At 41.2% G+C, this 16,079-nt stretch overlaps 1 protein-coding gene across 1 annotated transcript in view; it reads left to right on the top strand.

Annotated features, from left to right (window-relative positions):
- Positions 1–206: 206 nt before the first annotated feature.
- eif4g1a (eukaryotic translation initiation factor 4 gamma, 1a) overlaps positions 207–16,079 on the top strand; it is a 35,692-nt gene continuing 19,819 nt past the window's right edge. Inside the window, exons 1-11 of the mRNA XM_048604245.1 lie at positions 207–403; positions 905–1,051; positions 6,641–6,877; positions 6,997–7,101; positions 7,699–7,858; positions 9,098–9,201; positions 9,304–9,409; positions 10,866–10,962; positions 11,611–11,921; positions 14,731–14,849; positions 15,351–15,523. Of these exons, the coding sequence (XP_048460202.1) occupies positions 254–403; positions 905–1,051; positions 6,641–6,877; positions 6,997–7,101; positions 7,699–7,858; positions 9,098–9,201; positions 9,304–9,409; positions 10,866–10,962; positions 11,611–11,921; positions 14,731–14,849; positions 15,351–15,523 (1,709 nt within the window). The 5' untranslated portion in view covers positions 207–253. The remainder of the gene's footprint in view (positions 404–904; positions 1,052–6,640; positions 6,878–6,996; positions 7,102–7,698; positions 7,859–9,097; positions 9,202–9,303; positions 9,410–10,865; positions 10,963–11,610; positions 11,922–14,730; positions 14,850–15,350; positions 15,524–16,079) is intronic.

A 16,079-nucleotide genomic window follows, 5' to 3' on the forward strand; every position in this document is an offset into this window, starting at 1 on the left:
ATCAGTGCCAACCTTTCGTGATCACGCAGTGTGAAAAATTGATGCGATCATGCACAATTTTCATTGTTATAATTTCTGCATTAGTGCTATAAATGTTTTTGCAAATGATTGGTTGAAACACGGAGTCCTGTTTCTGTGATTGCGTGTATATTTATACACAGGTTTTAAAAAAATTTATATTCACTGTACTCTGTTTCTTGCTTAGGAGCTGTTCCGAAAGGTTCGCAGTATTTTGAACAAATTGACCCCTCAGATGTTCCAGCAGTTGATGAAACAAGTGGCAGATTTGACGATTGACAATGAAGAGCGGTTAAAGGGAGTAATTGATCTGGTCTTTGAAAAAGCTATTTCTGAACCAAACTTCTCTGTTGCCTATGCCAACATGTGCCGCTGTCTTACAACAGTAAGTGCCTTGAGCTCCTGTTTCTGCTTTGGAAGTATGCTAACAGTAATTGTGAGTTTTAAAAACAATCAACATCTAGCTGAGATATAGACAATAAATGAAAAATACAATGCTGCTCATCTGGGTTTTCTAGATGTAAAGTGTACCTCCCATCTGAGGTATTCCAACATGTTTGATAAATTATTAATAGTTATAATTAAAAAAAAAAATGGCTAGAAAGTTACAAAGCTGCCTGGTAAGCATGTTGAATTGAAGAAGGTAGCTTTGGTATTCAATTCTAGTTTAATAGATATATCTATCTGTACCTCCAATTGTCCAAATAAACCAGAGGTTTATACTTTTATACACCATTTACCTTTCAATCTGTGTCTGTTGTATAGGATGTGTAACTTTACAATGTGAGAAGCAATCGAAGTTGTATTTGGAATTAAAAACCATGCATGTGTGATCGTATGCACTGTCTACTTTAAGATTACATTATTGCTTCTGTATTTTTAACAGCTCAAAGTTCCAATACCAGATAAACCTGGAGCAACAGTAAATTTTCGGAAGTTGCTGTTAAACAGATGTCAAAAGGAGTTTGAAAAAGACAAAGATGATGATGCAGTAATAGACAAAAAACAGAGAGAAATTGATGCTGCTGTTACGGTAATTAATTTAGTGTATCTTCTAAAATAATCTAAAGTAAATTGCGCATTTTTGGTAGAATTGAGTGAGATTGAGATGCCTTCATGTATAAATTCTGGTGAGATGTGCTTTGTCTTGCTTTTTTCCATTTTTGCTACATTTTAAATTATCTGTATAATAATGTTGAGGAAACTAAAATAATTTAAATGCTATGGCAAGCAATGGTGGCCATGAGACCATTGATTGTCATAAAAATCCATTTCGTTCTCTAATGTCTTTTAGTGAAGGAGATCTACTGTTCTAATCTGGTCTGGGCTGCGTGTAACTTCACATGCACAGCAATCTGGTAAATGCCCTCTGAAATAGTTTAGCAAGTCACTCAGTTGTATCACATTGCTACAGAAAATTCAAATTGCATGAAACTGGTAGAATGGACCTACCAGAGGTGGTGGTGCAGTGGTCTTCGTTTGGAAAGGAGTTTTCTGGGGAGCCCTCGAGTCCATTCTCCTCGTTGAATTGCAAAAGAAGTGCGAAGGGTGGCAAGGCCATAGAACGTACTCTGACTGAAGGACTTCAATGTCCATCAACAAGTGGCTTAGTAACTACAACTGAGCTGCTTGAATCCTAAAGGATCTAGCTACTAGACTGGACGTGGCAGGTTTTGAAGGAACTAATGAGGTGTAAAATACTTGATCATATCCTCCCCAGTCTGCCTGGTGCAGATGTAATGACGGTGCAGATGTAACGACAGTGCTGATGGAAGTGATCGTTGAACAGTGGTTGTAGCGGCAAGCCATAAGAGAAACTGTTGAGCTGGTCCAGACAGTAATGCCCACCTCCCATAAACAGTACTTTTGTTCTTTTTTTTTCAAAAAAGTGGTGAAGACTTGTGCTCCAAAATTGGGCATGCCCCTGCCTAGTTGTTCTAATGTGGCTAGAGTACTGCATCTACCGGCTAATTTGCCCAGGTGTGTCCTGTCCACAAAACGTAGGACAAATCCAACCTGAGCCTACTACTTCCTATTCTCCCTTACCAGACCGTACCTTCTTCAGACATATATTTTCTTTCTTTTTCTTTTTCTTTTTTGAATTTGCATGAAATAAGAACTAGTTATCTTGTTCTACAAATCTTTGGAAACACGGGGTGCCTTGACCCACAAGATGATGCGATGAAAAGGGCACCGTTTGCTTCCCTTTTCTTCCTCTGCCGCATCATTAAGGCAATTGGATTTGAAGCATAGTGCAGCTTAATGGACAGATTGTGTGGCTATTTTGAATGATCATGAGGAATTTGAAACCAATCATTAATGCCAATGTTTTTACACATCTGGGAGATCATTAGTGTTTTGTGGCATTCTTAGTCCTATTTGGGAAGTGAAAAAAAAAACATATATGGTAGACGTGGTACAAGTGGGTTTTTTTTCAGTCCCTCAGAATTTGAATGGACTCTGTTCCGTATATGCTGATACATCCTATTATCAAGCAAAAGCACCTATTACTATGTCTTATGTAACTTAGAGATGGTAGGAATTGCAGATGCTGGAGAATCTGAGGTAACAAGGTGTAGAGCTGGATGAACACAGCAGGCCAAGCAGCATCAGAGGCGCAGGAAAGCTGACGTTTCGGACCTAGACCCTTCTTCAGAAATGGGGAGGGGAAGGGGGTTCTGAAATAAATAGGGAGAGACGGGGAGGTGGATAGAAGATGGATAGAGGAGACAGATAGATCAGAGGTGGGGATGGAGCCAGTAAAGGTGACTGTAGGTGGGGCATTATGGAGAGGATGGGTCAGTCCAGGGAGGACGGACAGGTCAAGGGGGCGGGATGAGGCTGGTAGGTAGGAGATGGGGTTGGGGCTTGATGTGGGAGGAAGGACAGGTTAGGGAGGTGGGGACAAGCTGGGCTGGTTTTGGGATGCGGTAGGGGGAGGGGAGATTTTGAAGCTTGTGAAGTCCATGTTGATACCATTGGGCTGCAGGGTTCCCAAGCGGAATATGAGGTGCTGTTCCTGCAACCTTCGGGTGGCATCGTTGTGGCACTGCAGGAGGCCCAGGATGGACATGTCGTCTGAGAAATGGGAGGGGGAGTTGAAATGGTTCGCGACTGGGAGGTGCAGTTGTTAGTGCGAACCGAACGTAGGTGTTCCGCAAAGCGGTCCCCAAGCCTCTGCTTGGTTTCCCCGATGTGGAGGAGGCCACAACGGGAACAGCGGATACAGTATACCACATTAGCAGATGTGCAGGTGAACATCTGCTTGATGTGGGAAGTCTTCTTGGGGCCTGGGATGGGGTTGAGGGGGGAGGTGTAGGGGCAGGTGTAGCACTTTGTGCAGTTGCAGGGAAAAGTGCCGGGTGTGGTGGGGCTGGAGGGGAGTGTGGAGCAGACAAGGGAGTCCCGGAGAGAGTGGTCCCTCCTGAAAGCAGATAAGGGTGGGGAGGGAAAAATGTCTTTGGTGGTGGGGTCGGATTGCAGATGGTGGAAGTGTCGGAGGATGATGCGTTGGATGCGGAGGTTGGTGGAGTGGTACGTGAGGATGAGGGGGATTCTGTTTTGGTTGTTATTGTGGGGAGGGGGTGTGAGGAATGAGTTGCGGGAAATGCAGGAGACACGGTCGAGGGCGTTCTCGACCACTAAGGGGGGGGATGTTGCGGTCCTTGAAAAACGAGGACATCTGAGATGTTCGGGAGTGGAATGCCGCATCCTGGGAGCAGAGGCGAAGGAATTGGGAATAAGGGATGGCATTTTTGCAGGAAGGTGGGTGGGAAGAGGTGTATTCTAGGTAGCTGTTGGAGTTGGGGCGCTTGAAACGGATATCGGATGCCAGAGATGGAAACAGAGGGGTCCAGGAAGGAGAGAGAGGTATCAGAGATGGTCCAAAAGAACTTAAGGTTGGGGTGGAAGATGTTGGTGAAGTGGATGAACTGTTCGAGCTCCTCGTGGGAGCATGAGGCGGCGCCGATACAGTCGTCGATGTAACAGAGGAAGAGGTGGGGTTTAGGTTCAATGTTGCTACGGAAGAGGGATTATTCCACGTAACCTACAAAGATGCAGGCATAGCTTGGGCCCATGCGGGTACCCGTGGCCACCCCCTTTGTCTGTAGGAAGTGGGAGGAATTGAAAGAGAAGTTGTTGAGTGGGAGGACGAGTTCGGCTAAGCGGATGAGGGTGTCAGTGGAGGGGGACTGGTCGGGCCTGCGGGACAGGAAGAAGCGGAGGGTCTTTCGGGCAGGTGTATAGGGACTGGACGTCCATGGTAAAGATGACGTTTGGGGACCAGGGAATTGGAAGTTTTGGAGGAGGTGGAGGGCGTGGGTGGTGTCACGGACGTAGGTAGGGAGTTCCTGGACCAAGGGGAGAAAATGGAGTCGAGATAGGTGGAGATAAGTTCGGTGGGGCAGGAGCAAGCGGAGACCATGGGTCGACCAGGGCATTCAGGTTTGTGGATTTTGGGAAGGAGATAGAAGCGGGCGGTGCGGGGTTGGGGAACGATGAGGTTGGAGGCTGTGGGTGGGAGGTCACCTGCGGTGGTGAGGTTGATGATGGTTTGATGGTCGGGGGTGGGGTCATGATCAAGGGGGCGGTAGGAGGTGGTGTCGGAGAGTTGGCGCCTGGCCTCGGCGATTGTAGAGGTCAGTGCGTCATACTACAACTGCGCCTCCCTTGTCCGCGGGTTTTATAGTGAGGTTAGGGTGGGAGCGGAGGGCTGCACGTTCTGCGGGGGAGAGGTTGGAGTGGGTGAGAGGGGTGGAGAGGTTGAGGTGATTGATGTTACGACGGCAGTTGGAGATGGAGATGGAGGTCGAGGGAGGGTAGGAGGCCTTGGGGTGGTGTCCAGGAGGAGCGGGTGTGTTGGAGGTAGGAGAAGGTGTCAGTAGGGGGAGGGTTAGGCTCACCAATTAAAGAAGTAAGCGTGGAGGCGGAGGCGGTGGAAAAACTGTTCAACGTCCAAGCGTGAGCAGTATTTGTTGATGTGTGGGTGGAGGGGGACAAAGGTGAGCTCTTTACTGAGTACAGTAATGACAACCAAAACAGAATCCCCCTCGTCCTCGCGTACCAACGCATCATCCTCTGACACTTCCGCCATCTGCCATTCGACCCCACCACCAAAGACATTTTTCCCTCCACACCCTTATCTGCTTTCAGGAGGGACCACTCTCTCCGTGACTCCCTTGTCCGCTCCACACTCCCCTCCAGCCCCACCACACCCGGCAGTTTTCCCTGCAACCGCAGAAAGTGCTACACCTGCCCTTACACCTCCCCCCTCAACCCCATCCCAGGCCCCAAGAAGACTTCCCACATCAAGCAGATGTTCACCTGCACATCTGCTAATGTGGTATACTGTATCCGCTGTACCCGTTGTGGCCTCCTCTACATCGGGGAAACCAAGCGGAGGCTTGGAGACCGCTTTGCGGAACACTTGCACTCGATTTGCAGTAAACAACTGCACCTCCCATTCGCGAACCATTTCAACTCCCCCTCCCATTCCTCAGACGACATGTCCATCCTAGGCCTCCTGCAGTGCCACAACGATGCCACCCGAAGGTTGCAGGAACAGCACCTCCTATTCCGCTTGGGAACCCTGCAGCCCAGTGGTATCAACGTGGACTTCACAAGCTTCAAAATCTCCCCTCCCCCTACTGCATCGCAAAACCAGCCCAGCTTGTCCCCGCCTCCCTAACCTGTCCTTCCTCCTACCTATCCCCTCCTCCCACCTCAAGCCCCACCCCCATCTCCTACCTACTAGCCTCATCCTGCCCCCTTGACCTGTCCGTCCTCGCTGACCTGACCTATCTCCTCCCTACCTCCTCACCTTTACTGGCTCCATCCCCGCCTCTTTGACCTGTCTGTCTCCTCTCCACCTCTCTTCTCCTCTATCCATCTTCTATCCGCCTCCCCGTCTCTCCCTATTTATTTCAGAACCCCCTTCCCCTCCCCCTTTTCTGAAGAAGGGTCGAGGCCCGAAACGTCAGCTTTCCTGCTCCTCTGATGCTGCTTGGCCTGCTGTGTTCATTCAGCTCTACACCTTATTATCTCTTATGTAACTTATACAGCTTCAGTAGTATTCTTCACTAGAGTGCACAAAAGCATTACTTTACCTTGTTGAACAATTTATGCTACCTATGCTTCTCCAGAATCAGTTAATTTAAATGGTGTCATGGAGTCTGTCACCATTAAAACACCCCTTACCAGTTTGATGCTCAGTCTTCCATTTTAAAGCTTCACTATTGTCCAAAGCTGGGCATGAAGCTAATTTTTTATTCACGTTTATATAAAGCCAGGCTGAATCCGAACTTATTGATTTCATATTTTCGTCCAGCGTAATAATACAAGATATCAATAGCAGTAGGTCTTCAATCCAAAATAAATTCTCTTGAATTGTTTGCTGCTAAGTATGTTGTGAACATTTTAATGTATTTTATGAATCCAATAAATCTGTCTTGTTTCTTTCCTCATTTCCACCCATTGAAACTACTAACTCTTGCTGGTACAATTTCATATGTATGAACAATTGTCAGAATTTACCTCGTAATTTGTTGTGTTACTGAATTTAAATGTTGCAGAGCTATGGTTTTGATTTAAACTTGTAATATGTGAATTCTTTTTATTCCAGTCTGAGGAGAAAACCCGCCTCCAAGAAGAGCTAAAGGAAGCAAGAGATAAAGCTAGGCGTCGATCACTAGGCAATATCAAATTCATTGGTGAACTTTTCAAACTGAAAATGTTAACAGAACCAATTATGCATGATTGTATAGTGAAGCTGCTGAAGAACCATGATGAAGAATCACTTGAATGCCTATGTAGGTTATTAACAACAATAGGCAAAGACTTGGATTTTGAAAAAGCCAAAGTAAGTTCTTAAAAAAAAAAAAATTTGTCCAAAGTACTCAGTACAGTAATAACTAGTTATTAATGTACCTGATTTCTGTTTTGAATAAGTAACCTTCTGTCCTTGTGTTTTACCTATAGCCTAGAATGGATCAATATTTTAATCAGATGGAAAAAATTATTAAAGAAAGGAAAACTTCATCTCGGATTCGCTTTATGGTGCAGGATGTGATCGATCTTCGACAAGTGAGTTCACTTGACTAAGATGGTAATTGACTTGTAACGGTGTTAATGTTGATTCGTAAAAATGCCACAAACAAATTCTGAATATTTTTGTCCTGTGTATTTGCATAGTTACGTTCTGATATTTTCAGAAAAGTACATTTTCTGCTTTTCCAATATCATTGCTGTTTTTTTTTTCCAAAAAAGAACTTGGTCAGAAATAACCAAGTATTTAGGGAAGCTCAGTACTTCCATTACTCATTACTGAATATAAACAGCTAAAAATTGCTAACTGTGTGTGTATCCAGCTTGTTCTGTATCAAACACCTATCGAAGCCAGAGGATAACCATGTTAATGTTTCAATAGTTCTGACAGATTGGCCTTTTCTAGTTCCTAATTCTGAATTGCTGTGCAGCGTATCAAAAACGATCATGAAAAAGCTGCAAAAATTTTACCATAGTGATATTCATACTTGTATTTTCCATTCTTTTCTTGATATGTTTTGGTATTAAATTATTTTCAAGGGATATCTCGATTGATGAGAACAATACATTTTTTGGGATAAAAGATCATATTGATTGTTTATTTGAAATGTGAAATAAACATGTATTAATCTCTAGAATAACTGGGTGCCGCGAAGAGGTGATCAGGGACCCAAGACATTGGAACAGATTCACAGGGATGCTCAGATAGAAGAACATCAACAGCAGTTAAGAGTACAACAGCAGCTCCTATCCAAACAGGATAAAAGGAGAGGTGCTCCTGGCACCAGTTGTGCTGGTGAGTTTAATTGTAAGAGCTTTTTTATTAAAATCAAGGTTGGAGAAATTGTTCATTCTTGAAAGTAAAAAGAATGAGATATCATGTATTCAAGATGGTTTTCAATCCATGTCTGGTGTGCAGGCAATTATTACATGGACTTTTAAACGCAGTTTATTCAGGGTACGTCAAGAATTCAGAGGCTGTTCAGAAGAACAACTGCGTCAGATTTTTTCAGCTATTACACTGGATTCTCCAAAAGAGATTTTCTCAAAGTCAGAGCGTGAACTGGATAACTTCTCGTTCTCGCACTGTACCTCAACTGAACTACAAACAATATTCAAACAAAATAGAACTCCTGACAGCCATAAAACCAGACATGTCATTTACAGTAATATATCCAAACAGTCGCTTAAGCCATGTGACTACCAGTTTCCTTACGACCAACTATGTTATTTCTAGTCATCTCTTCAGCCTTTTCAAATGAGCCAGTGTTTGCTGCTTTAAATGTGCACGCTAGGTGGATTGACCATGCTAAATTACCCATAGTGTTGAGGGGTGTGTAGATTAGGTGGGATATGGGGGATGGGTCAGCATGGACTTGTTGGGCTGAAGGGCCTGTTTCCATACTGCAGGGATTCTATGATTCATCTCTCACTAAATATGAAGGTAGATTGCAAGCATTTCTATCAGCATCACATTTAAGAAACTTTCATAAGTTACTGTAATAGTTGGGTATATCCAACTCTATTGACATTTTATGTATTGTTTTGAAAATTGTTTTCTTTTGGAAAAGAGCAAAATTTGAAACGTTACCTCCTAATCCTGAAACATGTTTGTTTTTAACTTGATTGGCATTTTACAGTGGATAGTTGCACTGCCATGTCATTGGTTTGCTTTGAAGTTTGATACAAGTTACAAAAGGTACTTTTCTCCAACGTATAAGTTTATTCTGAGAGTGGAATCCTTACCAATTTGAGGATTTCTTCCCAGCATGCACTATTTCAAATAGACCTACGCAGTTTGGACAGTTCAAATTAATAAATAATCTCACTCAGCTGATGTTCACTGAAAGTAGCAAGTTGTACATTTCTTAAAACTAGATGACATTGAACTCTTAATTCGTTCATGTGCAACGCAGGGGCAAATTCGTTTACGTAGCTGATGGTGGAGCTGCTGGTCTAGCTGGTCTTCAACTATGATTTTTAACATGACATTTGCTTTGAGTTTTTTTAAAAGTTAAATATCTGATGTCCCTAGGTGGCCGAGGAAGTCAAGGCATTGATGAAGCTGGATGGAATACTGTGCCAATCGCAAAAAATAGTAGACCAATCGATACTAATCGGCTAAGCAAGATTACTAAGGTGCGGGGCTATTGTCCTCTTGAAGTTTAACTGCATGTTTTGGTATATTAAATATGAGCAATTTCTTCTTTACCAGAATTTCTTCCCAATTTCTGTAAATAGCCAGGGGCCATGGATTACAGTAATCAAGTGTTGGCACCAGCAGGTCGACTTGGCGGCTGGGTTAAAGGAAGCAGTGGTGGATCTGGAAGCAAACCTAATGACACAGGTATTTTCTCTCTGAATACAATGTTGTGACATGTCTTTCTTGGCCAACATAGAAACAGATTCAACTGACTATTTCAGCAATGATTAGATTAGTGATAGATTCACTGAGCATACTCCCAATATTATTGCAACTGCTGTTATGTCCTAGTAATTAAATTTGTTGACCATTGAGAATAATTTTGTTACCAATTTTAATCTTAACCTGCAAAAACAAATCCCCTAAAATAAACTGTACAGAGGGAAAGTGGAAAACATTCTTTCCATGGAGATCGTAAGAACTGCCAATGATGGAGTCAGAGATAACAGTGTGGAGCTGGAGGAACGCAGCAGGCCACGCAGCATCAGAGGAGCAGGAAAGTTGACGTTTTGGATTGGGACCCCTCTTCAGGCCCGAAACATCAACTTTCCTACTCCTCTGATGTTGCCTGGCCTGCTTTGTTCCTCCAGCTCCACACTGTGTTAACTTAGCCCCTTTTTCCATTTTTGGTTTAATTTTGATCTGTTCAATTTACCTTTTATCTGTTATCTCCCTACTTTGTTAGGGTGAAATTTTGAGCAGCGGCTTTCTTTTATTGACACCTGTATGCTTCATGTTACGTTTAACACTGAGCCATACAGACCAGGAATGACCATGGTTTGACATATGGTCGATGCTAGTCCAGGGTCACTTCATTGGAAAGTGGGTGTAAGGATCGAAGTGTGTGATTGAAATGCCCTAGTGTTTATCACAACTTTAGAAGAGACTAAACAAATTGAGGAATTTGTTACATTAGTTGTTGCCTGCCCTTTTTAAACAGACTTTGATTTACCCACTTTTTAAATTTGTAGACATTACTGCTTTTAATTTTGAGTTTGATTTGCATGTCATTTGATTGAATGTTGCACGTTAAGGACCATGACTGCTTAATTAGAAGAAGTAAGATTTTCAGAGGGCTGTGTATTTCTTGAGTCTGTTCCTGCATTTATAACTAAACTCTTTGTCTGCCTCTACACACCCCAGAATGACTTTTATGAATAAAGATGTATTGATTTCTGTCTCAAACATTTAATTTGTCCACAATTTTTTTTATTTGAGAAGAGTGTTTCATATTGTTACTATGCTGTGTGTGGGTGGCCCATAACTTAAATTGTGTTTGTTATGCTACCCCTGCCAGTGAAAGCATCTTCTCTATATCCACTCATTCAAATCTTATCACTTCAGACACTTAGGTCAACCATTAGATACCACAACCACCTAGACTCCCAGGAGAATGTGAGCCAAGCCTAAGCAACTTTTGATCATCATTTTGACTTTTAATCCCTGGTGTTTTGATGCATCTGTATTTAACTTTTTGAAAAATAAAACTTCCTGTGATGTAGCATCTAGTTGTCAAAGTGAAATCTAATCAAGTGTCACTGTGTATTGATTTCTGAGTTGTCTACAGGCATGAATAATTATTTCCTATTTATGTGCTTAGGTGTGGATTCAGGAAGGCCAGCCACATTGAACAGATTTTCAGCTCTCCAACAGTCATCGTCTACAGACAATTTTGATGCACGGAGAGTTGTCCCCAGGCAAGTTGGTGACTGAGCTTATAAGTCTGGTGCATTTTTTAAAAAGTGTTTTTCAGTTGTTAAAACTCAACTCCACTACATAGATTAGAAATGCAAATTTACTTCTTAAATAGGTGTACTCCATTGTTTATGTTATTTAATTTGGAAACAGCAGCACTACATGACTTGAATTAACTCATTTTGGAAAGTAAGTAACAAATGCTAATTTTAAGCTGTGCATAAAATGTACCCTTAAAAAATGAATCAAAAACAGTTGCATTACTTCTCAAATGATATGATGCCAGATACAAAGCAGTACTTTAGGAATAGAAATAAATAATCTGTAGTACTTAAGTAGACTATATGGGCAGATGCAAAGGATGCAGCTGTTACATCTGGGTATCTCTTTGCTGAAAAATTGGAAATTGATATCAGTGAAATTCAGTGCTTTATCAGAAAAAGAGGTTCGTGGAAAAAGTGATTCATACCTGTCTAAGATGAGCTTATAGAAAGGATAAATGCAAAACTTTTTTTCTCTCAACCTAAATTTGTTTTACAAGTGAATCTCGCAGAAATAAAAGTTGCATACAATAATATTTAGTCAAATTTGAGTTAATTGTGATCAATTGTGTAATACTGATTTTTTTTCTGTTGTGGGGTTGGCAACAGGAGTAGTTCAAGTCGTGATAGAAGTGAAAAGGGGGAGCGTGAGAGGGGAGACAGATTTGAAAGGAGTGAACGTCATGACAGAAATGAGAAAATTGATCATGGTGAAAAGTGTGACAAAAGTGACCGTGCTGAGAAACTTGAGAGAAGTGATCGTAACAGACCTCAACTTACTAAGAGAAGCTATAGCAAAGAAGTAGATGACCGAAGCAGGGAGCGAGAACGACGAAGCTCTCAAGAGCCAGTCAGACGTGTGGCCAGCATGACAGAAGAAAGAGATCGAGGACATGTGCGAGATCAGAGCAGAGAATCTGGTAAGTTGCATGACGTTGTTGGAGTTTAGAACGAGAGAATATGCAATATTAAATAGAATTCTGAGAAAAAAAATTGGCTCCAATTAATTTTTTATTTATCTCTTGTTGAAATACTGTTCTAATGAACAGGATTTTTGAAAAAAAATGAATTTTCCCTATACACAACCATGTGCTGGGCTACGTGGTCCTAAACTGCATTCGTACTGATTTTGTTTTAAGCTTTTTCTAGCAAGATTTGCTGGAGCTGCTTCTGTCGTACAAATTACTAGGTTCTTAACTGAGTACCTTTGTATGCACCGTTGAGTCCATATGCACTCTTTTTGTTCCCTTACGCATAACCTTTTTCCCCATGTTATGTCCAGGTGGAGAGGTCATCGTGGTAAACCATTTTAATCCCAGGCAATGAAAGTCAGATCACAAAAGTGAAAAATCAATAGTTCTTGTATACCATTATCACGCCCACTGTGATATTCTTGTCAATTCTGCGCAGTCTTGATCACAGTGTGTGCAGTTTCATCATGTTTTGCAGCTCATGATAAGATTAAAAAGATCACTGGCCCTGATTATTTTAAATCCGTAATCTGTTGTTATTGTTACTAATTTGTGTCTGATCTAATAAGTTCTAATATGTCAGTTATATTCAAGAAGATTAAGTTCCTACTTGAACAATATATTAAGTTTTGGCCACACTGTTCAAGATATTTTTAATAAACTTAGTCAGTTTACCTCTAGAATAGGTGTAACTTCAACCCATGCCTCCTGCCTCAAAGGTAGAGACACACCAGTACTGCGCCGCAAGAACCTTGACCACACTGTTCAAGAAATTTTCTAATCAACCTGTTCAGGAATGTTATTGCGCACGTTTGGAGCAAACAGGACTTCAGCCCAGGCTTCCTGGTCTAGAGGTAGGGACACTACCACTGAACCTCAAGAGCCCTAAAACAGAGGGGATTCACTGTCAAAACCAGGAAATTTTAGATCTTCAGCTTAGCGCTCTGCCAACTGAGCTCTTTGAGCTGTGTAGCCATACTGTCAAAATATTTTTCTAATCAAGCTGTTCAGAGATGTTACTATACACTTGGAGTAACTGAGACTTGAACCTTGTCCTCCTGGCTCTACAGCTGCATCATAAGAGCTTGTAACTACAGTGTTCAAGATATTTTCTAATTGACCTGTTTATCGATGTTATTAAACACCTATGAAGCTATTGGGACTTGAACTTGTGCCTCCTGGCTCACAGGTAGGAAAAATGCCACTATACCCCAAGAGCCCTTCAACTGTAATGTTCCAAAGTCTTTTGTTACATTGGTTTCAGCTGTTGTTGACTACTGGCTTTGGGGATCTGACTTAACTTTGTATGAAAATAGTGTGGCGTTAGCACGAAGATTATTCTCTCAAAACTGTGTTTTGCCTGAGAGATTGTGCCTTTTACCCACCAATTTTATTTTATTGGAAGTGGATTTTAAGGTCAACTATAGATCCTGCTAGAATGCTTAGTTATGTTCATGGGATTTCAAGTCATTCAAGCAACTATTTATTGTCTAGTGAAAAAACCTCTTCAATAATTGGATAAAATTATTTGTACTGCAGTGGCTGCTGGAGTCTAGTTTCCATTATGCTATTTGTGCAAGAAATGTTCCAGAAGTTAGCTAAGTGTAATTTTACTAGTTCCATAGTCACTAAATAAACCTGGTTAGAGCTGTGTTGAATTAAGGAGTGTGTTAAATTGAACTGAGTTGTAGAACACCCCTACTCATTTACTACACGTTAATCACTGTTTTGAAATATCTGTATTAGCAACAGGTATTGGGTTAGGTCATTTAGTGTGTATCGCTCCCGAAGATGGAGCAATATGTTAATATTGATTCCAGTATATGTGGGCATTGCCTTACTGTTGAAGCTAGGCTTGCCAACCTTATACTATTGTTTTAATGCTGTCATTTTTCCATGGAGCAAAATCCCTTTCAGTCATTAAATTGCAGTCTTATAATTTTAGAAGCTTGGAAAAAAAACCTTCTTTTAAACAGAAAAATAAGCAGTTAGTGACCTTGTGTCTTTATGTATAATGAGATGCTCCCAGTGACAACTGAGTTTTTAACAAAATGAGTTCTGGGGAATCGTAAACATTTGAGGGTATGAGAGTAGGTGGTGCTGTATTCGACTCTAGGGCTCAGTGGTTCCATTGGCACAGGCACTAATGCTGTAGCTCCTGAAGGGAAAACGTCTCTGCATGAGATCTGTGTAAGATGGCTGTTGAATTGTGGAAAAAAATTTAAGGGCAAAGCTTTCGAAAACATATTTGAGTATTCAATGTTTAATGAAAGCAACTTTCCTGTCTAGACAGTTGGAAAGCTGTTGTGCTTTATTTAATGACTTTCCCAAAAAATATACTTCATTCATAAAATTTGAACAAAAGCTATTACAAAAGTATTTCAATCCACACATTTACAGGATTTGCAAGAAAACTCAACATGAATCATCACAACAATTAAGTAATAAGCTGAACACTTGAAACACTTGAAGGCTATCTGCCAAGTGCTGGGCAATGGAGTTAGAGTACTTAGCTGCTTGATGGCTGGTGCAGACACTAGTGAGCCGAAGTGCTGTAAAACTGATTAAAATTATATTTGGTGACCACAGGACCAAAGAGGAGGCTGGATGGTCCTGTGCTGTCAGGCATTTGAGAGCTGTAGACATACTGTGTGGTGGATTATCAACTTGATAGTCATTTGAGCTGTAGAAAAGCTGCAGTATTGAGCTAAATGTTTTTAAAAAAAAAACTTAATTGTGTGTTCTTTTTAATTTATAGTTAAGCTTGAACCGGTCTCTGTATCTGTGACACCTGATAAGCCTGCCCTGTCTGAAGAAGAGTTTGAGAAGAAATCCAAGGCAATCATTGAAGAATATTTGCATATCAATGATATAAAGGCAAGTGCAAAATAAGCATGCAACTTTTGATTAGACGATGGAGTTTGTTCAGGTGATTGTGCCGTTCTAGATTACACAATGGACTTCTTTAAAACTAGCTCAGGTTTTCAGTGCTATAGTTTTTAGTGTTATACAGTGCTTGTATAGCAAAGACCCCATAACAGCCAGCAACTTAGCTATAGCATAGCTATGCCTGTCATGGATTTGTCAAAAATGCAGCTGTACTAAGGAAAACATTGTGAATTTGTAGACTACCTCCCCAACTATAGCAACTACCAAAACCACAATGCCTGTAGCCTACTAATTAATCAAGAAACTTGTGCAATTATTACAGTTTCTAATAACCTTCAACTGTGTGGCCATACTTCAGGAACAGAATAATGTAATTACTGATAACAGGCAATTGTGCATTCACAAATGTAACATTTAGGCAAATTTATAAAACACTGGTTTGTGTGGAATTTCTGAAAACAAATTGCAAGTTTGCTTAATTTTCTGTAGGAAGCATCGCAGTGCGTGCAGGAGCTTGAATCACCTAAGACTTTGCACATCTTTGTTCGAAGTGGCATCGAGTCAACTTTGGAGAGAAGTGCACTAGCAAGAGAACACATGGGAATTCTGTTATATCACCTTGTAAAAGCTGGTACTCTATCAAAGGAACAGTACTGCAAAGGGTAAATATTGGACCCAATAAATCATTTTTTAAGACCTTAGTATTGAACTTGGTTGTTTGGTAATACAGAACTAGAGTATTGCTGAAAAGATGCATTTTGTTGAACCTTTTCATTTTGCATGCAAAAGGATGTTTGCAAGCAATGGTGTAAAGAGAAGACAGGATTTTATACTGAGATGACAACAGTATTGATTGGCAAATGGATTCTGATTGGTTAGCAAGTTTTCTGTTTGGTAGAGATGTTGCCATGGGCAATGCACCAGTTAGATGACTGACAGCTAATTGCCAGGCTTTGCTCAAATTTAAATCTGACAGATTGACTCTGAAGAAGAAGACATCATTTTGAGAAATGAATGACTGTCACATATGTAATGATTTGAAACAGATGCAGTGGTAGTAAAAAGAAAATCAGGCCCTGTGTTAATAAATATATCTTCCAGTTTGCATAAGTGTGCCACAAAGTGACCCTGACTGTTAATCTTAAAATGTTGTCTGCATATTTGAGTATATTCTGCATTATTTGGCAAATGTTCAATTGTGGAATCCTGTTTAATGTT

This window comes from Rhincodon typus, chromosome 13 (genome assembly GCF_021869965.1).
Source record: "Rhincodon typus isolate 14 chromosome 13, sRhiTyp1.1, whole genome shotgun sequence".
Classification (NCBI taxonomy): domain Eukaryota; kingdom Metazoa; phylum Chordata; class Chondrichthyes; order Orectolobiformes; family Rhincodontidae; genus Rhincodon; species Rhincodon typus.